The 25,876-nt window shown below is 45.8% G+C and overlaps 1 protein-coding gene across 4 annotated transcripts in view; it reads right to left on the bottom strand.

The window, feature by feature from the left end:
* Positions 1-25,876, bottom strand: part of ADGRD1 (adhesion G protein-coupled receptor D1) — a 128,191-nt gene that overhangs the window by 37,036 nt on the left and 65,279 nt on the right. For 3 of the 4 annotated variants that reach the window (XM_068208322.1, XM_068208324.1, XM_068208321.1), the window contains 3 exons: positions 16,941-17,014; positions 14,906-15,029; positions 1,508-1,611 (listed from right to left, as the gene is read on the bottom strand). In XM_068208322.1, the coding sequence (XP_068064423.1) occupies positions 1,508-1,611; positions 14,906-15,029; positions 16,941-17,014 (302 nt within the window). The remainder of the gene's footprint in view (positions 1-1,507; positions 1,612-14,905; positions 15,030-16,940; positions 17,015-25,876) is intronic. The other variant, XM_068208320.1, reaches the window with a different exon arrangement.

Consider the following 25,876-nt stretch of genomic DNA (forward strand, 5'->3'; position numbering starts at 1 on the left):
TCTAACACCACATTGCAAAATTTCACTTCAGCTGCTTAAAGAGACCCTGCTCTCCAATGAAAAGATAATCAAATTATGTTAAATTGGCAGTTTGAATGATGCTGTCTGTAGGTGGAGTGCTTAATCCTGTGATAGACAGCTGGCTCCAAGCTCTCTTCCAAGTCTTCTGTTTACCTCCAGTTCCTTGAGGACTTTTCATCCCTGCTGCAACAACACCTCCTCCTTTTGCTCCTTTTTCCTTTCTAAACACTCTAACATCCAATTTGGCACTCAGACTAAAACGGAGCAGGTCATTCCCTTAGCCTAAACATGCCAACAGCACAATGTCAGACAGGCAGATGGTGGACTTATTTAGAGTGGAGTTTGCCACACGTTATTCTCTTAATCCAAGTATGACCAACACAGATCTCAAAACTTGGAAATAATTTGGGGTCTGGAAAAAAACAAGCATTGCAATCAGTTTACTGAGATTCAGCAAGTCCTTTCCCCTAGAAACTGGCCTCTCAACAGGATGTCCAAAATACATGCTTAGGTACAGAAAACAAAACTCAAACTCTTAAGTGGGAACAATATGGTTTAGTGTGTGAAAGGAGACAAGAATTCCACTGCTTGCTGTACTCCCAAAGTGCTGCACAACCTTGGACAAGTTACTTCACCCTTAGTCAGGTTTTCTGTTTTTTTATTTAGACACAAACCTTTATGAAAGCTTTTTTCCAGAAATGTTTGTATCACGCTCAGCTGGGCCTCAAACGCATTGGTCACTACTGGAACACAAATAGGAATAAAGGTCCTGAGTGCCCTGGGGCAGAAACCTTTCCAGCACAGAGAGCCCTCACAGGGGCTGCCCTGTTTTGGGCAGGAGATGCAGAGGTTTGTAACCACAAGCCATGGAGTGAATCTCACACTGCTTACAGTGTCCTTCATACCACTAAAGCACCACAGAAAACTGGCCTGATGGAGAACAGCGAGACACTTGAAAATAAACATGGGTTGTATGAGGTAATTGTGTACAAGCTGTGTGAAACTAAAGTCAGGCAACCAGTGCTGACTGAGACTTCCTTACTGGGCATTCCTTTTTAAACAGCCTGCCTTACAGACAGGACAGTGGAAAAGCAGAAAGTGCTGTCTGTGTGCTCCAAGCAACCCAAAGATGTGGGGGGAGAGCGGGTGGTCCTGCAGTCCCTGCTCACCTTGTACTGGAGTCTAGACCAAGACCTCCTACGAGGCTGTTTGCAAGATTCCTGAACTATAGCAAAGCATGGACAGTTTAAAAAAAAATTTAAATCTCTCATGAGATTGAAATAGCTTGCTATATAAAGACCATCCCATTTCAGGAAATGAAAGTAATTTAGAAATAAGCAACCAAGTGTTACAAATACATGTGCAGAATCTAATTAAGGAAGGTTGTAGAATTAATAGCCTTTGTTTTATCCTGAGTAGCTGAAGGGATCCTGCTTGCCTTTCTGCGTGCTAGCTGCTCAGCAGGTATGAAGTTAAAATTACTCACGACAGCACAGCGAACGTGACCAGGGTGATCGTCAGGCAGAAGATGGACAGGGCGCAGCCGATGTAAGTGATGGAGGAGAGGGCCACCTGGTGTTCTCTCGTTAGCTGCACGCGAAGGAGAGACCAGAACAGAGCTGTGAGTGCGGGTCACCCTGAGCCCGGCCAGCCCTGCCCTGCCCTGCCCTGCCCAGCCCTGCGGGTCCGGCCGGCACCGCGCAGCCAGCTCCGGACCCGGGCAGCGGCCGGGACAGCCGTGCCCACGGTGTTCGGTCCTGTCCTGTGTCACACCCCGGTCCCAGCGGCCGGGACAGCCCTGCCCACGGTGTTCGGTCCTGTCGTGTGTCACACCCCGGTCCCAGCGGCCGGGACAGCCCTGCCCACGGTGTTCGGTCCTGTCCTGTGTCACACCCCGGTCCCAGCAGCCGGGACAGCCCTGCCCACGGTGTTCGGTCCTGTCCTGTGTCACACCCCGGTCCCAGCAGCCGGGACAGCCCTGCCCACGGTGTTCGGTCCTGTCCTGTGTCACACCCCGGTCCCAGCGGCCGGGACAGCCGTGCCCACGGTGTTCGGTCCTGTCCTGTGTCACACCCCGGTCCCAGCGGCCGGGACAGCCCTGCCCACGGTGTTCGGTCCTGTCGTGTGTCACACCCCGGTCCCAGCGGCCGGGACAGCCCTGCCCACGGTGTTCGGTCCTGTCCTGTGTCACACCCCGGTCCCAGCGGCCGGGACAGCCGTGCCCACGGTGTTCGGTCCTGTCCTGTGTCACACCCCGGTCCCCAGCAGCCGGGACAGCCGTGCCCACGGTGTTCGGTCCTGTCCTGTGTCACACCCCGGTCCCAGCGGCTTTCAGCGATTCCTGCCGTGGCTGCAGGGCTCGGGCAGCCCGGGCAGCTCAGCCTGGGCAGCTCAGCCCGGGCGCTGTGATGTTGCAGTGCTACTTGCAGCGCTGCTCGCAGCGATGCAGTGAGGCTGCAGCGTTGCTCGCAGGGCCCTGTGCTGCTCGCACTGCTGCTCACATGATGCTGCAGTGCTGCTGCAGTCATTCCCGTCCCTGTGCAAGCACCACCGTGCAGGGAGAGCCGGCCAGCCAGGGAACACATCCACCACGGCCCTCTACAGCCACTGGCTGCGTGATGGAGCGTGTTGGCAGTGCCTGCCGAGGGAGCTGGGCTGACACTACAGAGTGAAAAACCCCAGCAAGGGCCCAGCGTGAGCAGCAGGAGGGCAAACCTCTGCTCTCAGCCCCTGCTTCTATCTGCTGGCACCTCTTGTGGAGGTAATGCAATTTTTAGGAACATTTAAACTGTAACTCCACAGTGCTCTCCACCAGGATCTGTGTCAAACCTGGACAGTCAGTGCAAGAGGGACAGTGTGGTTTGGCCATTCATCTTCAATTAGTCAGAGCGTGGTTTAATTTTCCATGGAAGTTCTCATAACAGAATGACAAAAGAGCCACACCCAGCAAAGGGAGCCAGGCAGTATTAATATGTAATAAGTAGAACAGAGCCAGGCAGGAAAAAGCTTTCTCATCCTAGAAGAATTTTCAAACATTTTTCCTGACTTGATTTTGGATAGACTTGACATTTTCATAAACTGAAGGAAAAAAAAAATTAGTCCATCAAAAAGTTTTAATTTTGATGCTTGAAATGCTGTGTTACTATTTCAATATCGATTTACTATTCATTAAATTCCAAGTCATAAAATATTTATTTATTATTAAAAAATACTAAAAGGAATTATATCTTTCCAAAACTTTTTTACAGCACATTTATCTAATAAAAACTACTCTTTTCACATATGTTTGGGATTTTCTATTCTTTTCCACACACACAATAAAATTTCCCACCCAAACAAAGTATTCCATTAGAGATTATCAAATCGAAGCAGCTCTACCAATAAACTCCCCATTAAAATTCCTTTTAAAGGAGAGAAATAATGTGCCATGTGGTCATGGGAAACCATAAATACAGACAAAAAGATGTGTTGTGTATGTAGGTTTTCACTGTAATTATCTGCCAACTGTAGCAGTTCACGTGCACTGAGTTTCCAGCAGAAGAGCTCAGCAATCTGAGAGCCATTAAGGGATGCAGCAGCACTGAAAGACAACTGTTGCTATGGTGTCACTGTTCCTAGGAAATATGATGCAGCTCTTGAGTATTTTTTCTTTTTTCAGCCAAAGACACATTTCTTTTCCCTTACTGGACAGCATCAATTATGGAAACAAAAGAGTTCTGTGTACTGGAACAGCTTAAAAGCTCCAGATAATTCCTACAAAAGAGATGCTATCGTCCCTCATCCCCCAAAGAAGCCATGTACAGGCATTCTTCACAGAATATTCCTGAAACAGGAATCATCTGCGTGGTAAATGGAGCACTTCAGAAGTGATTTCCTCATCAGGTATATTCATGTCCAAAATGCATGGACCTTATTTCCCGATTCCTCCAGCAGACACCCTTTTCCCTGGCTGCAGGTGGCTCACAATTCTACAGAAGGGGGAGGGGAGCTGAGGAAGCTTTTCAGATGTAAAGTCACTCTGAAATCAGTATTTCTCAGCAGTCCTTAAGCCAGAAAATGCTCCCTAGAGAGTTTCCCTGCTCAGGGAAAATTCAGTTTTTCAGCGGTCTATCGTGGTGTTTGTGCTGGCAGAGATCTCAGAGGGGTGGTGTGTCCTCACTATCACAGACAAATGCAGAAGATCCCGGGGAGCAAACCAGTGGAAATGGGCAAAAATCACAGAATCCCAGAATGGCCTGGGTTGGAAGGGACCTGAACGGTGCAGTGCCACCCCGGCCATGGCAGGGACACCTTCCACTGTTCCAGGCTGCTCCCAGTCCTGTCCAGCCTGGCCTGGGGCACTGCCAGGGGTCCAGGGGCAGCCACAGCTGCTTTGGGCATCTGTGCCAGGCCTGCCCGGCCTCCCAGGCAGGAATTTCTTCCCAATGTCCACTCTAAACCTTTCCTCCTTGTGTTTGAAGCCATTCCCCCTTTTCCTGTCACTGCCTGCTCTTGTCAACAGCCTCTCTCCGTCTTGTGGGCTCCCTTCAGGTGCTGGAAGTCCACAATTAGGTCAGCCTGAAGTCTTTGCCTCTCCAGGCTGAACAAACCCAACGCTTTTCATGTGGGAAAGGTGTTCCATTCCCCCCAAATCAAACTGTTTGGTTTTTTCCCATAGTAATCAAAAGAAGATGATGATCACTCAGATATTTTTTGTTCTCTAATTTCTTTGATGTCATGTTTCTAAGAAAGTCTGTCTCTGGGTTTTAGTTCAGTCTTTCTCCAGAAACCCCTGCAGGGCAAGACAAAATGTGAATCCAACTGACCCTCTATGACTTAGAAATGAAAAAGGGAAAAAGAAAATCTCTTCTAAAACAAAATGTATGAGATTCACTGAAACCTGAAATAACCCACACAGGTCCCTGCAGCTGTGAGCTGGAAATTGCTCTTGCTCTGGTGAACACAACCAAAATCTGATGAGGCTCTAAGAGTGATGCTCCTAAATCAATACATCAGTCTGGTAACAGCTTTTTCAAAAGCAGCACCACTGCAGTGCACCTTCTCCTCCTGCCCCGTGTGAGGAACAGAGCTGGGCTCAGCTCTGAGCTGATTTTAATTGCTGTTAAGGACCCAGAGGAGCCTGCTCTCAGAGGGAACAGCTGGGCTGGAGGGTGCAGGAGGGCTGGAAGCAGCTCCTGCCTGTGCAGATGTGAGTTGCAGGGAAAGAACATGAGAAAGCACATGAAAGGAGGTTTGGAATGATTTCCAGGGTGTGCAGCCTCACTGCAGGGCTGTGGTGAAGGAGGGAAAAGAACCTGCATTTAAAGATATCAGATCTCCACAAACCTCTCAACACAGCTGTCACAGCACATCTGGATGTGCTGCGTTCTCATTTGAAGGGGTAACAAGGACAGATTTGTTAGAGGTACCTGAGTTGTCAAAGCATTGGGCCTCATTAATTAAGAAACTATTTCAATGAATTCCAATGCTCTGATAAGGGCTGATTTTACCTTACCTCAGCTTGTCCTTTTGAAAGTTTACAGACTTCCTGGATGATGTGGAATATAAAACAGTAATTTGGGATGCTTTTGTAGTCAGCACAAAAACTCTAATCAAGCTGCAATGCTATTATTAAGGAAAATAGCATTAAAAAGGACCACATAAAACACTGAGCAATCTGTGAAGTCGTCCCATTAGCCTGATTCTCACACTTGTCCCAATCTACATTAAATTATTCTTTTCTTCTAAAATGTTTTGCTTCCTTGCGTTTATATGGTCATTCTTCTACTCTGAAAAGCCAGGAAACGAGCTCATCCACTCGTGTCAGCAATCACCAACACTAAGGGACAGATGTTTCTTAGTTTCAGCTTTGACAAGGTAAAATCAAAAATTCCTACCTCATACAGCCCCCCCACCCTTTTAGCTGTAACACCTCTCACCTTGAGTGCTGCTGAAAGCCTGGCCAAAGAACGGGGGTTGGAGCAGATCCACCCACCTGCGGCAGCACAGCTCATTGTCCTACCCTTGCTCTCCCTCTTAAAAGAAGTTACTACATTGCTCAACACTTTTATTTTGGAAACTTGCAGGCAAGTAGATGGCCTGAGAAATAATCCTGGAAAGATACCAGCTCAGACTCCAAGTACAAATTTTTCATTTGTAATGCTGTGCATGGCAAAAAAAAAAAAAAAAAAAAAAAGCTATCTAACCCCTCTGATCATAAATAACTGCATGGAAGATGAAAATATATTATTATAATGAGATGGTACTTTTCATACGGAAGCTGGGAAAGGTCATTCAGGCTGAAAGACTTATTCAGTAGGCTCTACAAGAAAAATTGTTTGTGTCTAGAAGAGAAAAGCTCCTCTTTTATGTGAAGTTACTGAGCAACCACACACAGGAGCAAAACAGCCCCTGGCCAGCTCAGAGCACCTGCCTGGGCTCTCTGCTCAGTGCTCCCTTTTTCCAGGGGACATTTGCCCTCCTGTCCCTGTCCTTTTCCAAATTATTCACCTCTCAGACCAGTGGCTGCACCTCTTCTGCTTGGCTAAGAGTGTACTTTTGGCTTTCTCTAAAGGATGGGACTTTTTGGGGAAGTTCTAAGCTAAAATTTTCTCCTTCACATACTGCAGAACATCGCTCTATTTCTGCCTTCAGAGGTCACAGATCAGACAAAGGGCTGAGCTCCAATACTTCAACCAAGTCTTGTCATAGCTGATCCTGACAGGGTTTGTTCCTGTACCAAGTTACAGCTTCACTATTTAGACACCAAAAGCAGTAATTTCACTGTCTAAACTACTTTTGAAATCTCCTTTCTGAAAAACAATTCCTCTTCCAGAAAAAGGCAATTTGTTGAACGAAAAAGGTTTCACCGCCTCAAAAATGAGTCCTGCAAGCTGAGGAGGATATCTTACCTCTGGTTTGTATTTTGGTCTCACTCACTGGTACAGCCTAGGATACCTCTGCATGTGCTCCTGTAGTGGATACATTTCATTAAACCACAGTTATTTGTTCACTGGTGGAAATGCCACAACAACTGCATTTTGCCCTTAGTCCAAAGAGAAGAGTGAGCTAGATTTTCACGTCCCTTTTGGTCAGCTTTCCTTCTCACAGGAAACTTCCCACCATGAAGCTCCTTGCAGCACAGATGGTTTTTGCCGTTTATTGCTCTGACAGATCTGCCAGGGGCTGCCCAGAACTGGAACCCACCCTCAAACCCCTCTGCAAAGTCTGAACATCCTCCCATGAGGATTTCCTGGGGGGAAAGGGCAGGGGGTGAGGGGCAACAGTTAGGCTCAGCCAAATCTACTGAAGTTGTACCTTTAAAATGTAATCTGAATCCAATTAAGAAAAGGATGAATAATTAACTTTGGCAGCCTGAGTGTCTCAGAGACATTAAAACGCTGGCCTTGGCTGATGAAGCTAATGGTTTTAATTGCCTCCAGAAAGGCTGCTGAAATTCAATTTCAGTCCAGAGAGGCCTTTATTTATATGTTAAACAATAGTAACAATACAAATCTCTGTTTTCCTTCAGCTTACCAAGCACTTTGTTAGGTAAATAACATTCCATTTTTTTTAAATTAACATCTGTAATGAGTTCAGGAGGCTCCCTGAGACCACAGGATTGATTTTGGTTGGGACCATGCTTAAGTGGCACTGTACAATCACCACCCACAGAAAAGCCTAATTTGATGTACAAACTTTTCTCAAGTCACAATGCATCAGATACTGTGAATTTAAAGAAAAAATGGCCTCTGAGAGTCATGCTTCACAATGCAATCATCTTTATCAGTCATTTCCAGCAGAATTGTTTTTGAATTCCCTTCTCTATCAACTCCACAGTTCCAAGCAATCTGCAATGAAGTGCTGCAGAGGGGGCTTTTCAGGATTAAAGGCACATTTTCCTCCAGCCAGCCCAGCCTGGCATTGCTTACTTAAAACCTCTCACTGTGACACAAAAAAATACAGACCTTTCTGAATATCTCTGCCAAGATATTAATTAGTATTTTTATATGCCTACATAATTTTTAAAGTAGTTCTGGGCACTGTGTCATCAAACCGTAGGGGTTCTGCTCATTACAAATCTCAAACAGCAAGTTCTCAGTTCAAATGAAGCTTGAAGGAAGCATGGCAGGGAGGAAGGACTCAAGTTGGGAGGTGGTATCAGATTATAATAAAGTTTGGGGACCAGAAAAGCTGATATTTCCAAGTTCTTCTTAAATATGCTAGTGCAACACAGAGCAGGGTGTTTTTTCTGCCTCCCTTTCAAGTCTAAGGCTTGCAGGAAATGTTAAATTCCGTATTCCAGCAGATTATCCCATGAGACTCAAGGAGCTGCTTTTGCCCATGCACCAGGGCTGGAACATCTGCTCTCTGCCTTCTGCTGCAGCAGGAGCAGGCTCTCCTGCTCCCCAGTTAACAGCCAGACTCGAGTCCACTGCAGAGCACCACAAGAAGGATCAGACTGACCTGGGGTCCAGCAGAGACACAGCAATGCAGGTCTCCTGTGACATTCCCATTCTCTGGACAGAGGGACACGATTCTGTCTCTCAGGAGAAGCACAGAGAGAAGAAGAGAAAACAATCTTTCCCTCTGCCCCTTTGTTCTCCCCATGTGGAATGTGGTGTGGAGATTGTTCACCTGCAGTGGTGGCTGGGCTGGATCCTGGTGAAGGTTGTTTGGGGTCAGTGACCAGTGGGACCCAGCTGTGGCTCGGGCTCTCAGCAGAGTCACGGGTTTGAGTTAGTTAGAGAGGTGAGTAAGCAGTCAGTGTGCACAATAGTACAGCATCTCTTTAAATAGTATATTAATGTGATATAGTATAGTTTTATAATCTATCCTTCAGCCTTCTGATCTGCAGCAGACACCATCATTTCTGCCCTGAGCTGGGGTTCACCACAGCTTTTTACTATAGTCTCCTGCCAGGCTGAGCCTGAGGTCTTTCAAGGCAGCTGAGGACAGTTAAATACCCAGGTCCCAGAACAAGTCCATAAAAATGTGTGTCTAGCTCCGTTCTCCCAGGCCTGGGCTTGGGCTCCAAAAGGCCCATTTGGACTCAGGGCTGGGACTGAGTGAGGGTCATGCCCTGGGTGCCCCTGGGCCTCCTACCCCAGCCTTTGGGGACAAAATGCTCAGAAAGGTCACTGCAGGAGGCAGACCAAACTCAAGCACAGAGTGACTACATCTAAAGAGAAAAGTGATGGATAAGGGTGCCCTGCTCATAACATTTTTATACTGCATGGGGAAATCCTTTAGTCAGCAAGAAGAACTGGCTGCCAAGTGTTTCAGTGCTCTCATTTCCACCACAGAAAGGAAGTCTATGTTCTTTTGGTGAGTATTCTGATTAAAATAGATTACTCCATCATGCTTCTCAAACAAAGCAGTTATTTTGACAGTTATAGCACTCTTAAATGTTTGTGCTTTTCCAAAATAAAAAGTATTTTTTCCTCTCCCCTGAGTGAAATTCAGTAACTGCCAGAGAATTCTCTGTGGAATTTGAGAGGTTTAGTATCCTGCAGCACTAGTCCAACTTTTCCCATGCAATTCTGTGGGATTAGGGACAACCAGAAATTCTCCTATTTCCTCCCATCAAAAGCAACAGAGCTGTATTGGCATAGGAGTGGAATAGCAGAGGAATGAACAATGGCTCTGGGTTAAAAATCAAGAGCAGTGCTCGATTTTCAGGAAAAGATGAGCACGGGTGTCATAAGGACAAAAGAAATATGATGCACAATCACAGTGTGAACACATCAGGGAGATGTGCTCCTCCACAGGGACAATAATCTCTGCAATAAAATGGAGGGGGAAGTGGAGAGAGTGAGAAAGAGCAAAGAAAGTTTACAAAGCAATGCTAGAATAAACACACAGGCTGATTTATCTTCGTGCATCTGATGGCTGAGGGCTGGCTGAACTGTCTGTGGAGATCTTTTCAGTTACACAAACTGTCAGTAGTAATAAACAAGGACTCAAAAAATCGCAATGCCTATCCAATTTTTAAATATGCAACACAAAGAAAAATTACTGAACTAAGGCATTATTCTTTTTATGTTCCTAGCAATGAAAAGCATGCTGAGAAAAGTAATTATATAAAAATTACAAAACAGCAGAGAACGGAGAGTGCCACATTATTTCCATTTCACTGTCCTATTAGAGTATGAAGCTGGCTGGAAATTTTAAGAAAAAAGCTTATGATTTCAGACTGCTATTGTATTGCACCCAAAGTGCAGTGTTTGATTAATAATTGCAATATTAGATTTAGGAAACAATGCTCCAAACTGATAAATTACACACCTATCCCCCATATTTTTAAAGCATCTTGCAACATTAGGTCTTTTTCAAAACAGCCTTAATGAACACAAATTGATGCACCTTTTTCTCAGTCAGCCTCAGCTACAACAGTGAAAGATAAAATAAAAACACATATATTCCTGTAAGAAAAGAAATTTGGGATGATGTTCTTTTTGTAAGTAGAAGCTCACAGATAAATACCCAAACCTTTCCAAAATACTGGGCTCCCTAAAAATGCTATGGGTTGTTTCTACAGTTCCATCATCAAGATCAGACGGTTTTAAGTATTTTCCCTGTATAAACACTTGTCTGCTTACAAGCCCATTGATGAGCTGCTTGAACCATATTGATTGATTGTCTCTTCTGAATTGTGAACAGGCTACAAATGGGATAAAAAATAAAGTTATTTCTAGCTTTAGAAATGCAGAAAATGTGCTCAAACCCCCAAACAATTTCTACCACAGATTGTATAACACTACTGCTTAGCTGGAAATGCCAATCCACATGTGAACTTTATAGGAGCCATTTTTATACTCTCACAGTTTGAAAAGACAGCCAGAGGAAACACAGGAAAAAAGAACAATTTAAGAGAATGGTTTAGGCGACATAAATATTTCAGTTGTGTCCTGCATTGGTGTTTTGGGGGAGGGGGACCCAAGCTTCAAACTCTATTTTTCTGTGGGAGAAAATTATTACTCTTTGAAAGGATTTTTGAACCCTGGGTCCCCAGGTGTCCACCATCCTTTAGCTGAAGTGACATTTACGTGGCAGATGGTACAAATAGCCTGGCATGCTTTGTAGTTGTTGGATCACTATAAAAACAAATCTGCCAGATGGCTGGCATGTTCCTTGGCAGGAGCAGAGGGCCCCTCTGACTGATGGGGGGTGGGGAGTAAAGCTGCCCAAAATGCAGTAATAGCATCTGAATTTTCTTTGAAGCACTTTTGAGCTGCAGCTCTGGGCTGGGTTCCTGCTGTCTAGGAAGGAACATTCCTGTCCGTGTGTGCCACGGGCTGCTGTTCTGCCTCTGCTGCCACTGTCCCTCCTGCCAGTGCCACTGTCCCTCCTGCCAGTGCCACTGTCCCTCCTGCCAGGAGCCCCCAGCAGCAGAGGCAGACCTGGGATCCCCCCAGGCCCGAGGGGATGTCTTCTATCCCACCCAGGTGCCACCCAGCAGGACACTGCTGCGCCACTGCTGCAGAAAACCCCTCAGGCAGCTCCTCACCCTGGGTCTCTTCTTCCTGGCCTTTCTCCAGAAGGAGCAAACACATCAAAATAAACGGATTCTTTCTTTCTCCCACCACAGCTCCCTACCTGTTTGTGCTGGCTGCACTGGATGGAGGAAAACCTGGAACTCTGCTCTGGATCAAGGAGGGGGAAAGACAGGTCAGTGCCAGGCTGACATCTGAGCACCACATGGCTATAAGGTTTTCCAAGATGGGTATTTCAATCCTGAAATAAACTCAATACAACTGCTAATCCCCTGCACCTCTGAAGGCACTGAACTGAGCTCAGCAGCAGCATTGTTTGTGTCCTTCTTTCTCAGTCACCTTGGCTTCAGTGCCTTAAAGCTCCTGCTGAAACTAAAACCTGGAGTGGTGTGCAAATACATCTGTAATCCAAGCTCAGTTTTAAGTAATTCACAGCATTCAAAGTTCTTCCCATCCTGGTGCAGAGCCCACAGATATCAGAGTGAACGTTCATTTTGTCACGTTGAAGTTAATATTCCAGAATTTCACATTTTCCTTTGTGACTAGTCTCTTTCAATTTCTTTCTATGAATATTAGAATAAAAGTGATTTTTCATCTCAGCAGATTTCAGCCTTTGGAGATCACCTGCAGCTGGCATACAGTAGAACAGTGACTGAATTAATCTAACCTGTTTTGAGTAAAGATCAAGAAGAAAAATTGAGAACTCGCAGCTTGTTCTCAAGAACTTTCTTGTGTTTCCATGCTCTAAGCTCCCTAGAAATTACACCCACCTGACACTCTGTGCCACAAATGTCTAACAGTTCATCAGCATCCCTGATCTCAGTATTTCAAGTGTTCAAGAGACAGTACCAGGAAATGCAAGATACCCTACAGTTTTGTTCCTATCAGTGTCTCACTGAAGCAAAATGGAATCCACGTGGGACACTGTAATTCCTCTCCAAGCCAGGTGCATAAATTAGTAACACAGTGCCAGCACGAAGGGAGGCACAGGGCCACAGGAGCTGCCAGGGACTGGACCCTGCTGCATTCTGCAGCTGGAAAAAGCCACATTTAGCCACGTGAAGGAACAAAGAGAAGGACTTAAGCAAGAAGATTCTTGTTGGAATTCATCATAACTCAGGAAGAAGTCACCATCCTTGACAGAGTCGCCCCCCAAGCTAAGCCCTCTGGCCATTAGCAGTGCCCACCCCACCTGCCCAGATGCAGGGCAGGGGCTGCTGGGGAAGGTCACTTATTTTCAGAGCTGGGTGCTCAGAGACACCTTGGCTTTGTCTGGACCCCCTGAGGATCCTGGGCACTCCAGCTGGGAACAGCAAACTCTACAGAACTGCAAAGTCACATTAATGGGAAGTTTATGCCCTTTTTTTTTTTTTTTTTCCTTTGAGCAGAAGGAAAATCAATGTGAAGAGGAGCTGAGAGAGTCAGAGCACTCATCACACTGAGCTGCTCCCAAGAGCTCATGGATTTCCTCCCAAGGGCTCTCCCTGGGGATGCTCTCGCAGGACTGAATCTGCTGCACACCTACTGGTGTGTATTGCAGCTCTTTATCACTGTCAGTATCACCCTTTTTTAGGGTTTCAAAATTGTTTTCTGTGCATCTGCCTGCCTTTCTGCAAGGGCTGGCAGAACTATGCACCCCTGGTTTTCCTGGCTGCTGCATGAAAGGCTGTGAAGGTGCCCTTGGAGGGGGCCTCTGCCTCTTGCTGCTCCCCTGAGAGCTGCATTTATCTGTACCCTGGGCAGAGCGGGAAATTATACTTTCCACAGGAGAAGAGAAGTATAAAACACCCAGAGAATTCCCATGAAAAATTAATTCCCTTTTTTTTTTTTGCACCAAAATACAGCTTTTGATGAAAAAATCTACAGTTTTCAGGCAGTTCATTTCCAATAACTTATTTCCTTTTTTTTATGAAAAGCAGAGCCTTTTGGGTAAGAATCTAATTTTTTATCCAGAATCTAAAGAAAAATAAATACTCTGTCAAAAAGAGTATTCATAGAAAAAAAATTTGATCCATTTCAAATTGTTTGGCCACAGATGTATTATAGCTGTGGAAAAAAAACTGTTCAAGTGTGGGCAATTGCATACTCCCACTCTCTTTTACTTGCTTCATATTATCTGTGCACTTCATTTATGAAAAGATTAAACTGTACAAAAGTTCAAGATCAGATATAACATCACAGCAACAATCTCTTGGAGCATTGGCAGTCTGGTGTTCCAAGGGGTGATTTAAATGGGCCCTCTGAACCTTGGCTCATGAATTTCTGAACATGGTGAACAAACACAAGTATGGCTCAAAATCCACAACATTTTAACATTTGCTTAAGAGTGTTCCAAGGACACCTGAGAGAAGTTTCCAATTGTCACGTTGGTTCAGTAGGCTTTACTTAGCTCATGTTTTGGGAATTTTTAACTGCTGGCACAGCTCAAAAGCCAGGAATTCTGTCTTAGCCTGACACTTATCTTCATGCCAATTACACGATAAAGATAACAATTCTTTTCACTTGTTAAAAAAAATTAGTACCACAAGAAAATCCTAAATGGTCCATTTAAAGGAAATGTCTTGGACAAAGATTTGGGACGAGATTTTCCTTTTACCTTAAAGGGGAAAAAAAGCTGTGGAAAACCATTCTGCACAAAGTCTGTGGATGTAAAATGCACCAGACCAAAAGTGTCAGGAGAGAGAAACTATTGAAAATGGAGCTGTTAAAGGACTGTGAGGAACTGGAAGGTCCATTCGCATCCAGCCTTTCCTGGTTATGTGTTTCAGTCCCCTTAAGGAAAACTTGATTCCAAAGAATTCTATATGAAATATCTTTGATCTCTAATATCACATCATACTAAAACTTATTGCAGCATCCCATTAATCATCACAATCCTAAATCTGTTTAGTTGAAAGCTGGGCCTTTCAGAACTATTCCCCAGTGGAGAACCAACCAGTCTTTCAGTGGCATTTAATTGGTGGCTGTCCTCTTTAATCCTGGCTAATTCCCTGAATGCTGCTCTTTAAAACAGGGTTAATAATAGCACATTTCTCCCAAGATACTTCTTGTCTTACAAGATGGGAGGTCTTGAGGCAAAGCTGCATTTTATTATCAGCCTGAAGAGTTCCTAGAAAAATGATACTTGGAAACCAGATGGGGTCATTAGGTGCTTTACAAGTAATAAAGATAATAATGGTTAGATAGAAACCGGATGACCTGAGGAAGCCAAACCCCCCTTCAAGTGGTCAGACTGACACAAAGGGCTGGGGCATTAATTAAGTTCTCTGGATAACACAAAAGAAGCAAGAAATAAATCCAAGCTGGGTATAAATGAGCCCAGTTTCAGTCACTTACTTGATGTGAGGATGTAACTGAGGTATTTATGCCTCATTTTTAACAGAGAGATTTACTGTTTTGCTGAGTCTCACCTTCAGGGGCACCACTTGCATCAGGATGGCGAAGTTGGTGAGGTGGTTGCAGAGGCACACGGAGTAGTTGAGGTCCCCACTGTCACGCACACAGCCCTCATCAGACCAAACACCAGTTCCATTGCTGTGAAGCACAAAAAGCAGAGTGTCATCTCTGCCAAAATGCATCTGCTGCAGGTTCATTTGACATGCACTGTGCTACACAGGAGATAAAAAGGTCTGGAAGCTATCTCAGGCTGGGGATCCCACTAACACTCCTAGCATCCTCTCAATTCCATCATGAAAATAGTTAAGGAAAACATTCATTAGGACAAGGCACAGATCAGACCCCTCCATGAATGTCTCTAGAGATTTCTTCCTGGTTTTACAATCAATGAATGATAACTACATTTACATTACATTTTGCATCTCATTTAGGGCACTTCATCCAGAGCCAGATTTCTGTATTCTGAGAACTGTAGTACCAGACAAGTCAATAATCTTGCAAAATCCCCAAAATCACTGTGTCTTCTGTGCTGCCTGACCTTTACCCAGTGCCACACTGATGCTGTTAAAGTAATTCAGGCTGACTGAGCACAGATTCCAGTGGCCCATCCCCACCAGTTCTGACACGTCGCCCCAAGGGGCAGCCCCTGCCCCACTGTGGGAATGGCTGGGCAGGATGTGGGGTCTGGTCTCAGGGCTGGGCAGGATCCTCATGCACTTTGCTTTTTTCTGAGCAGTGACCCTCCTGAGTTTGCTTTTTCTCAGAGGCAGGACAAGCCAGAATTCCGTGTGCTCTGCCAGCCTGGGAGTGCAGTGGGGACACAGAAGCCTCAGGCACCACAGGTCACCCACCCCACTGTCTGACAGGAACTTTTTCTTTCTTCTCATGTTTTTCTGAGTCCTGCAGATTGACTGAGCGATCTGTACTCCTCCCAGTGCTTATTTTAAAGATAGGAATTACCTCATACTTCTGCCCTTCAGGACCTCCTTGAGCTCTCAGAGAGACTCTGTTGTAGGTCAGAAACCAAATTAACTACCGTGCACTAGGGAATAAACCCATCCTGGCACAAGGAAGCTCATCTGGAAGGACAGATTTCATATTTGAGTTTGTATCCCTACAAAGCCTCCAGGGCCCCGGCCCCAGGGGAGAGCAGTACAGGAGCAATGCCCCAGCCATATTCATTTGCTTTATTAAAACCTGCTTCTAATTTATCCTAATTTGTGAGTAACCATAACAATGAGTAACTGCCAACAGCTGGGGCAGCTCAGCACAGGTGAAACAAAACTTCAGTGAAACAATTACTGTGCCCTTCCCAAGTGCATGTTGTTCAGGAGGGATCACAGCATCCCAGACCATTGCTACATCAATTAGGCTTACAGTGTTACAGCTCAAAACCTCTTAATCCCCATGAAATTAAAGATTAACTATTTATATTCTTTCTCAATAAATTCACTAGGACCAGCATATTTCAAAAGGAAAAAAAAAATTAAATGTATTCAGTGCTAAAAAAATAAATAAAAACCTACTGCTTTTCCATAGCTCTTATTTTCTGATTGAAATTTGAGGTGATATTTATTTCCCTTTAATTCTACTTTGCATTCAAGATGGATCATTGCATTATGTTTATCCATTCCATGCATTGGCCAAAATTCACAGCTCTGAAATACAGATTTCACACGCTGCTGTGGCACAGAGCCAGTGAAAACAAAGGCTGTGCTGGAGCTTTGCCACCCTGAAACATCCGAGCACCTGCCCAAGTGGACACACTCATGAAACAAGATAGGCAGGATTTGTATCAGTCTGCAACTTTGGTTACAAAATGTTTTCAGTTCCCAATTACCTTCCCAACCCAGGGTCTGTGAATAGCAGGTCTCCTATCTATGGTAAGAAGAAACAATCAGATTGGGTTTTTTATGAACCAGTGGTTCCATTTCTTTAACTATTTCCATAAATGAAAGGAAGCAAGAAGAATACAGACAATACACAGCATCACAAAGTAAGTGTAATGTAATAAAACCTGGTTAAAGAATTTGGAATTATGCAACATACCTGTAATCCAGAAATGCACAGTAAAGATGAACTCTGTTACTTTTATTTAGTGCTTGGCTGTATTGTCTGGGTGTCTGCAAGAAAAAAATATAAACCCTGGAGGAATGTTTAAAAATGGATAAACTCCACTATTCAGCTACTTCACATTCTCATTGCTACAATAATTTCAAGAGACTGATTATAGATTAACACACCAGAACTGGCAGCAAAATTGTTCAGTCCTCATTTCTTCAACACAAGCTCCAAACATGCCAAGACTGGTATTCAGTCTTAATTTTACACACTGGGATTAAACTTGTAGCACTCTGAGCGAGAAACCTGTGCCTCCTTTAAGCAAATAGCAAAGCAGGATCACTACTGTACATAAGCACAAATACATCTGTTAATTTTTGCAGGATTGAGACATCATTCTTCAGTATCTACTTGGCTTCTTTGGGTTTTGTTCCTCGTTTGTTCTCACTGCGTAATAAAAATGTCACGTTTTACGATTAATAACTCTGAAATATGTGCAGTACAATGACCAACTCCCAGACATTTTCTTTCCACAACAGCAATTATTTTAAAACATACATTCAAACTGAAAGAGCCATGCCATAATTCAAGATTTTATTTTAGCACACCTCAGCATTATAATGACATAATTTCTATCTTCCATAAACAGGTTTAGCAACTAACTCAATCTCCTATATTCCAGAAGCTTTGAGATCCCATTCTCCGCTCTCTTACATGAGCTTGATGACAAAATTATTCAAATTATATTGGAGTGAAGTAATCATTTGTTGCAGACAAAAATATGTAAACTAGGGGATTTCCAGTGTTTGTTCAACCCTTTCTAATACATAAATCCCTAAAGTCCACATTATGTGGACCCTGCCTTATGACAATTCTAAAATTACAAGTGTCTTCAACATAAAAAAATCACTGGTGAATTAACAGCTCTCAGATTATTGCAACACAATTCTGCTGTCAAGACCAAAGATAATCAAGTTTTGCTTTCCTTGTTCTAGGGAATGAAGAAAAAACCCCCAACAGCCCATCCTGCTGGAACTCAACCAAGTACAAGGAGTTCCTGATGCAATTTTCCTTCTCCTCTCTCACGAGCCCGGCCAGGAGTGTCAGGCACAAGGTAGCACAGTTCCCTCCTGGATAGAGCTAACCCAGAATTTCTGCCCAGCCCATTTCTGGGCTTCCAGGGCTCCTCCAGATTGCCACACACCTCAGGCAGCTATGCTGCAGATAAGGACATTCCCTGCTTAGCCCACATCTCTGCACACCATAAACGGAATTTTCTTATCTGCCTGAGCACATCCCTGGCCCAGGTTTGCAGTTCCTTGCCTCACCCTGTTTTCCTGGGGATTTTTGTCACAGAATGGTGCTGCAGGTCAGGTGCTTTGTGAGAGAGGACTGTCACTGTCACCCCAGGACTGTCACCCCGGTGCTGTCCCCCAAGCACTGTCCCCCCAGCACTGTCACCTGAGCACTGTCCCCCCAGCGCTGTCACCCCAGCACTGTCCCCCCAGCGCTGTCCCCACAGCGCTGTCACCCCAGGACTGTCACCCCAGCGCTGTCACCCCAGCACTGTCACCCCAGCGCTGTCCCCCCAGCGCTGTCACCCCAGCGCTGTCCCCCGAGCACTGTCACCCCAGCGCTGTCACCCCAGCACTGTCACCCCAGCACTGTCACCCCAGCGCTGTCCCCCCAGTGCTGTCCCCCCAGCACTGTCCCCCCAGTGCTGTCCCCACAGCCCTATCACCCCAGGACTGTCCCTCCAGCACTGTCACCCCAGCACTGTCCCCCCAGCGCTGTCCCCCAGCACTGTCCCCCAGCGCTGTCCCCCCAGCGCTGTCCCCCCAGCGCTGTCCCCCAGCACTGTCCCCCCAGCGCTGTCACCCCAGCGCTGTCCCCCCAGCACTGTCCCCCCAGTGCTGTCCCCACAGCCCTATCACCCCAGGACTGTCACCCCAGCGCTGTCACCCCAGCACTGTCACCCCAGCGCTGTCACCCCAGCGCTGTCCCCCAGCGCTGTCCCCCAGCGCTGTCCCCCCAGCGCTGTCACCCCAGCACTGTCACCCAGCGCTGTCACCCCAGCACTGTCCCCCAGCGCTGTCACCCCAGCACTGTCCCCCCAGCACTGTCCCCCAGCGCTGTCACCCCAGTGCTGTCCCCCCAGCGCTGTCCCCCCAGCGCTGTCACCCCAGCGCTGTCCCCCGAGCACTGTCACCCCAGCGCTGTCCCCCGAGCACTGTCCCCCCAGCACTGTCCCCCCAGCACTGTCCCCCCAGCACTGTCCCCCCAGCACTGTCCCCCAGCGCTGTCACCCCAGCACTGTCCCCCAGCGCTGTCCCCCAGCGCTGTCCCCCCAGCGCTGTCCCCCAGCACTGTCCCCCCAGCGCTGTCCCCCCAGCGCTGTCACCCCAGCACTGTCCCCCCAGCACTGTCCCCCGAGCACTGTCCCCCAGCGCTGTCCCCCAGTGCTGTCCCCCCAGCGCTGTCCCCCCAGCGCTGTCACCCCATTGCTGTCCCCCCAGTGCTGTCCCCCCAGCGCTGTCACCCCAGCGCTGTCCCCCAGCGCTGTCCCCCCAGCACTGTCACCCCACCACTGTCCCCCCACCACTGTCCCCCCAGCACTGTCCCCCAGCACTGTCCCCCAGCGCTGTCACCCCAGCGCTGTCACCCCAGCGCTGTCCCCCAGCGCTGTCCCCCCAGCGCTGTCACCCCAGCGCTGTCCCTGCCCTTCCCCTCTGGCTCTGGGGATGCCCTGGAGCCCTTTTTCCCCAGGCAGCAAAGCCAGCACTGCCACCTCACACTCCAGGCTGGGAAGGGAGAACGGGACAGATTCACGTCCCCCATGCTCAGGAAACACCTCTGTGGTGCAGTGCCCAGCCTGCTCGTGGCACTGCCTTTAATCTGGAGCTCTGCTGGCAGAGCTCACGCTGCTCCACCAGCAGCAAGGCCACGTGCACGCTGTGCCAGCTGTGCTAATGATGTCACATCCATCATCTCCACAGCTTTCCTGAAGGGAGCAAGTGAAAGAATCTACAGCTGCCTTGTATTACAAATTATTTCACTTCTATGACAGACAGTGGCTAAAAAACCATAGAAAGGGAGAGAGAGAAAGATCTGCTGTAATAACAGCAAAGATGGAACAATAACTGCCATTTCTGATTTGTGAGATTTCTCTAGATAAATCTGGATTCTAATACACTAAATGGAAAGGGCACCTCAGGGTCAGATTGGAAGGAGACATGGCACTGCAGTCGTGTATCTTTTACATAAATAAATCCCAGATGTATGTTTTACCCTCAATTAAATTTCTCTGGCAGAGGACAAGTCCTTGTTTTTGTCCATCTTAACTCAAAACACAGATGTCACTCGTTAGACAATGAACCACCAAGTGAGGCCATACAGGATCTGACCTGTCCAGAGCTGTGTATGTACCCAGATGGAGAAAGAGTAAGTAAATAATAATAATGAAAAATAGATGAACAGATTAAAGAATGGAAAAGAAGGGTCTATCCTAATTTGTCTTCGTTTATCTCTTAAAGAATCTGTCCCATGTTTTATCACCCATTATGTAATCTCCACAAGGCTTTCCAGTGCCATTTACGATAACTGCATAAAATACTCATCTTCTGAGACTTCACTGAAGTTCTGCAGCAGAACTGTCATTAGCATAGAGAGCCCCCAACACCTAAGAAACTGGCTGCAGAGGAATGAACTCCCTCTGATCTTCAACAGCTCTACTTCAAAGTACTCTCTAATCTATGAAAAATGAACTGACTGTACCTCAATATTGCACTTTTAAAGTTAAACTGTGTGTGACAGCTTATATGTGACTTGGATCCTGTAGGACTGAGGATATTGATTTAATGACATTGATAACAGAAAGCTTAAAATACAAGTAGGCTTTTACACTAAAAGATTAAGTCACTTGAGTGTTTATTAAAAGCCTGTGAAAGGACAGTTTATGCAGCTTTCAGGGGAGGGAAAGTAGCAGCACACTGAGTAATCCAGGATCTGTGCATGTGCTCTCCCTAATCCAAATTCTTCACATCATTCCTTCTGCATGGGGAGGGTACATGCAGCTTCTCCAAAAAAGAATTACATTGAAAGAGGAAAGCAACCTCTTGGCTCCAGGAACAGGGCAAAGTCAGTGCCTGTGCCCCGAGGAAGGACTGCTTGGACTCGGGGTCTGAGGGCCTTTTCCAGCCTCAGTGATTCTGTGCTGGTCTGCCTGTCTGTGTTCACACCACAGCAGCCCTTGCAGTGACCACCTGCCCCCAGTGAGCCAGTCAGACAAGCACACCCCAGGAACAGAGAGGATGCTCACAGAGGATGCGCATGGATGTGTGGTGGAGTCCAGCCTTGCTGGGAGCCAGGCACAAGCCATACCGAGGGGAAGAGGAGGCCAGGAAAAGGGGTTGTGGGCTGAAAGGGCTGCTGGAAACCTTCAGGAAAACCTACTGCAGGAAATGTCAGGAACACAATTGCAGAAGAAAAACAGGCAGCCAGCTGCTGCTGGGAAGGCTTGCCAAGGAAGAGGAGCCAAGCAGAGGGTGGGGTGAACCTTTATGAGATTAGCTTGTTTCTCCTCTCCTCCCCTGGATTTAAAAAGCAAATATTTAGGCACATAGCGGTGGCCACCAGGAGTGGAGGGTGTGCACCTTCTTTCTCCAGTGAGAAAAGGATGTACCTTTGGGTCCAGGCTGTCACTGACCTAAACTCAGCAGCTCCAAGCCCAAGGTGTTCCTCTCATCCAAAGCAGTTGACAATTTACCCCATTAAGTTCAATTTGGAGACCACTTGTCTCTGTTTCCTCACTCCCATATTCTTATGTGCATATGGTTCAAAACAAATTTTGATTCTGGTTTATGGATTAAATTAGAGACTAAAATGATGCATCTAATTTAAGGATTTCCTGTCCTCAAAGTGACATCCTGACTGTTAGCATGACCTAGTCAGGTTCACACGGTTTATTGACTTTCTTTTTCCTCTATTTCTCCTAATTACCTAGAAGATTACAACTTTAGGGTACATTCATCTACTCAGTTACCTGGAAAAAGACAGACAGAAAGAATAATCACCCCTGTCTATGGTGGCTATATTGGCTGTTTTCTTCCAAGATGTGAGAAAACTGCATTGCAACAGATTTGGGGCTTAGATCAGCCAACTATTTTAATTTAGAGTCCATTTGACTGACTCACCCTAAGATGTAACTAGCATATGTAATGAAAAAAAACATGGCAAATTGCACAAAAAGGAATTTATGTTATGAATAGGGAATTAGAGTGTGTTATGGATAAAAGCCAGACTTTCAGTTGTTTCATTGTTGTGAACAGAGCTGTGCCAACACACACTTTCTGAAGCAATGAACAAAACACTTTCCAACAGGAAAGTTTGCTGAATGTATTTCCTAATGGGACAATCATACAGTTAAAAAAAACTGCATGAATCACAAAGGGTGGGAAACTGTGACAGGCTGCAATATCAAATTAAAAACTAGTGAAATATTAGAGGTTATAAAGTCATCTGAAATCAGAGAAGGTTGCCACATGGATTGGCTTTGATTATTCCTTTGCCTGAGGCTAAAAATAGTTGACATATCAATTTCCTGCAAAAATAGTGTTAATCAAATATTTCACCAATATCCTTCCCCAGTTCTCAGAGTTGTCTATTTAACAGCTGCTGTACTGGGCAAGCAGTGTGAGAACAAAAGAGTAATGAAAAGACCCATGAGCACCAGACTGAAAAATATCTTGGCTGCCCTACTAGATATCATTTCTATAAGAGAGAGGAAAAAGGAGGAGGGAATGGATGAGGAAATTGTCCTGGTGCTTTCTTTTTTAATTATGGCACATAGCAAAAAAAATTACTGCTTTCAAATATGTAGAACATCAGAAGGTCTTGCTATTTTTCTGCTATTTTTCTACCAAGTCCACATGCATTTGAATAAAAATGCCATTCTCTTAACAGGATCCCATCTTTTTTACAGCGCTGAACAAGGGGCTTCATGCAGCAGCTGCCAAGCCAACATCTGAGCACTTGCAGATGTCAGTGAGGGCTGTCAGGCCCTGTCTTCTGCCACTCCCTCACTTATGATCTGTCCCTTCGTGCTTGTCTTGCTTCAGCTTGTGCCTTTGGTCCATTTCAGGTCACCTGCCTACAGCACGGGCTGGTGAGTGACCCTGCTAAAAGAGCAATAGCTCTTCTCTCTGGGTTTGGGTGCTTAACAGCAGTGAAGTCAGTTCTTTCCAAACTGCTCAAGAAAAGCTGCAATTTTGGCAACAGAAACTGTCTGCAAGCCTCGAGTAAAGCTTAGGAACTCCCTAAATACACATGCACAGCTCCAGGTGGCTTTCCTTTCATTTTACAGCTACAGAATTCCCACCCCAACAGAGAAGTTACACTCATGAAACCCCTCTGGCACTGAGCACAGCTCAGGGGTCAGTGCTGAGGCCTGAACCCCAGGACTCCTGAGCACAAAGCACCTTGCTCAGCCTCACTGACCACAAAACCTCTAGGGGCTGTGCTGTCACACCTTCCTGGGTTCAAAGATCTCAAACATCTGACCAGCATTTCCCCTTTTCCCTGCTCTTTGGGCTGGCTGGGTGTTGTGTCTGTTGGTGAATGCTGGGCAGTGGTGAGGAGTTGCAAGCCAAAACTCTTCCAGTTTGGAAGCCAGAACTACTTGAGATGCAGCACTGCAGTGTAAACCCATGCCAAACACCCAATGACTGCAGTCTGGATTAATAACACGCACAACATTGTTGTAAATCATGGTAATAAAGGAGAGCACAGAAAGGTTAAAAAATAGCTCCAGAAAGAAGCAGGTTCATTTTCATTAGAGATGCATGGAGCTGCCTTGAATGGAAGATGTGCACAAATAGAAGCTGCAGGATAAGGACCTTTGAAATTCAATTTGGTGAGCAACTGGGTTACATCAGTAAATATTTGATGTTTAAAAAATTTAAATGCCAGTCAGGGAGAAGCAGAGCTCAGCGTGGCAGCCTTTCCTTATGCAAGCACCAACAGACACAGAACTTACTGATGATCTGTATGAAAAGCTGCCTTAATGCTTAAGTGAAAACATTTGTCATGTTCCTTAAAGCATAGCTCTATTCTAAAGAATGAAGAGGTGAAAATATTAATATTGTCTCTCAATAAGTAGTCTCATTTACATAATTAGTAATATAGCAGTCAGAGAGTTTGATATGTCCTTACAGTTAAACAGTTATATCCATATGTAAGAGAAAAATTCCATGTAGAGAGCCATCTAAACCTGTATGGAAGGATGGGCTGAGAGCAGAGCTGAGCCAATGGCACTGAGGCAGCCTTGCCTCTACATTTTAGCAAGTCAATCCAAACAGGAGAGCAGGGGAGCACCAGTTTCTTTCCTGGGTGTTATTGACAGAATTTGTGCAGAGCCAGAACCTCAAACCTGGGACCGTCCCCACTGTCTTCAGGTACAGCCTCCAGCCAGACACTGCCTCTCCAAACTTAATGAACCAGTCTGGCTCCAAAGAGCTCTCATTTAATCCACGTAATTAAAAATGCAAGTTATTCCACCCAAGGTGCCCATCTTGAGGCAGTTTCTCATTGCCTAAAAGGCCCTATTCTGATTTAATGTAATGCACAGCCCTGCAGAGCAGCTCTTCTGCTTTTGCCCATGTCCACTCAGCTCAGAACTCCAGAACATCTCACTGCCCGGAAGAAGATACCCAGTGTGATTGTCAGGGCTCAAGAAGAGTTTTTCAGACTGGCAAATAAATAAAAAAGGAAATCTCTTTTTTTTCAATGGCAGATCCACCTGGAGATCACTGAGGGGCCCTAAACACTGACTCCCGTGGGCCTCATTTCTGTCTTTTATGCTCTGATCTCTTCTAGGACATCTGAGTTAAATGGGCCAGGCTGAAAGCAATCCTGGAGCGTGGATGCAGCAAAGCTGAACGTCCCAAAGCACCTCGGCTCAGCCAGGCTCCTCCGGGAGGTGACTGTGAGCTATCTCCTGCCAAGGCTGCCACTACAGCAGCTGGCTGTGCTGTTCCCTGCCCTGGCCGGGGCTGGGCTGCTCTATGCTGCTTCTGCCCTCCCAGGCTCCTTAAAACTCTATTTTCAGTGCAAGCAAAGCCCAGCACTTCTAGAGCTGTCTGCAAACCACCCGCCAGCCCTGCCAAGTTCTGCTCACACACACTGCTACAAACTTACAGGAATTTTTTGACAGATTAATCAAATATAATTTCAGCTTTTCCCCACCCACCTTACAAGCAGAATAATGCAATAGATTTTGTGATAATCCTGATACAAATCCATTATAACTTTCCAAAACTGCTTAATGAAATAGACTGTGTCTTTTGTTAAGGTTCTTTGTTTTCTATTCTGTGCCTTTTTCTGCTACTCTGCATTATTACATTAAAAATGTGTTGCTTTTCTAAGACAAGAAGCAGACATGCCTCCTATGCACCCTTTCTTAATCTACTCTGTTTTTCTTAACTCATGTGAGAGTATTCACAAAGGAAAACAACGGGTCTGACTGCTGTAGAAAAAGCTGTATATAAAAGGACACGTTCTCTAATCCAACAGAAGCACAATGAAAGAAGCAAATGAATCTTCCTCTCCCCCCATTCACCTGTAGTATTTTGACAAAAGCAGAAATGTTTCCCCTTGCCATACAACTCTGCAGGCCCAGCAGAGAGCTCTGTGACTGGAAACATTGCCGAGGTAAGGACAGCAGTTGTGACAGCGACCAGAACGCAGGCATAAACCAAATCCCTTAAAGGGATGCACACAGGAGAATCCATTTTAAAAATACTTTTCCTATTAGGCAGTATTTCCACAATTCTTAGTTTCCAAAACAGTGCCTAGACTTTTCCTCCTGATGGCTTTTTATAATTTTTTTGAGAAGAGAAATACCTGCATCAGACAAGAACCATTCAGGA

This window comes from Anomalospiza imberbis, chromosome 18 (genome assembly GCF_031753505.1).
Source record: "Anomalospiza imberbis isolate Cuckoo-Finch-1a 21T00152 chromosome 18, ASM3175350v1, whole genome shotgun sequence".
NCBI classification, from domain to species: Eukaryota; Metazoa; Chordata; class Aves; order Passeriformes; family Viduidae; genus Anomalospiza; species Anomalospiza imberbis.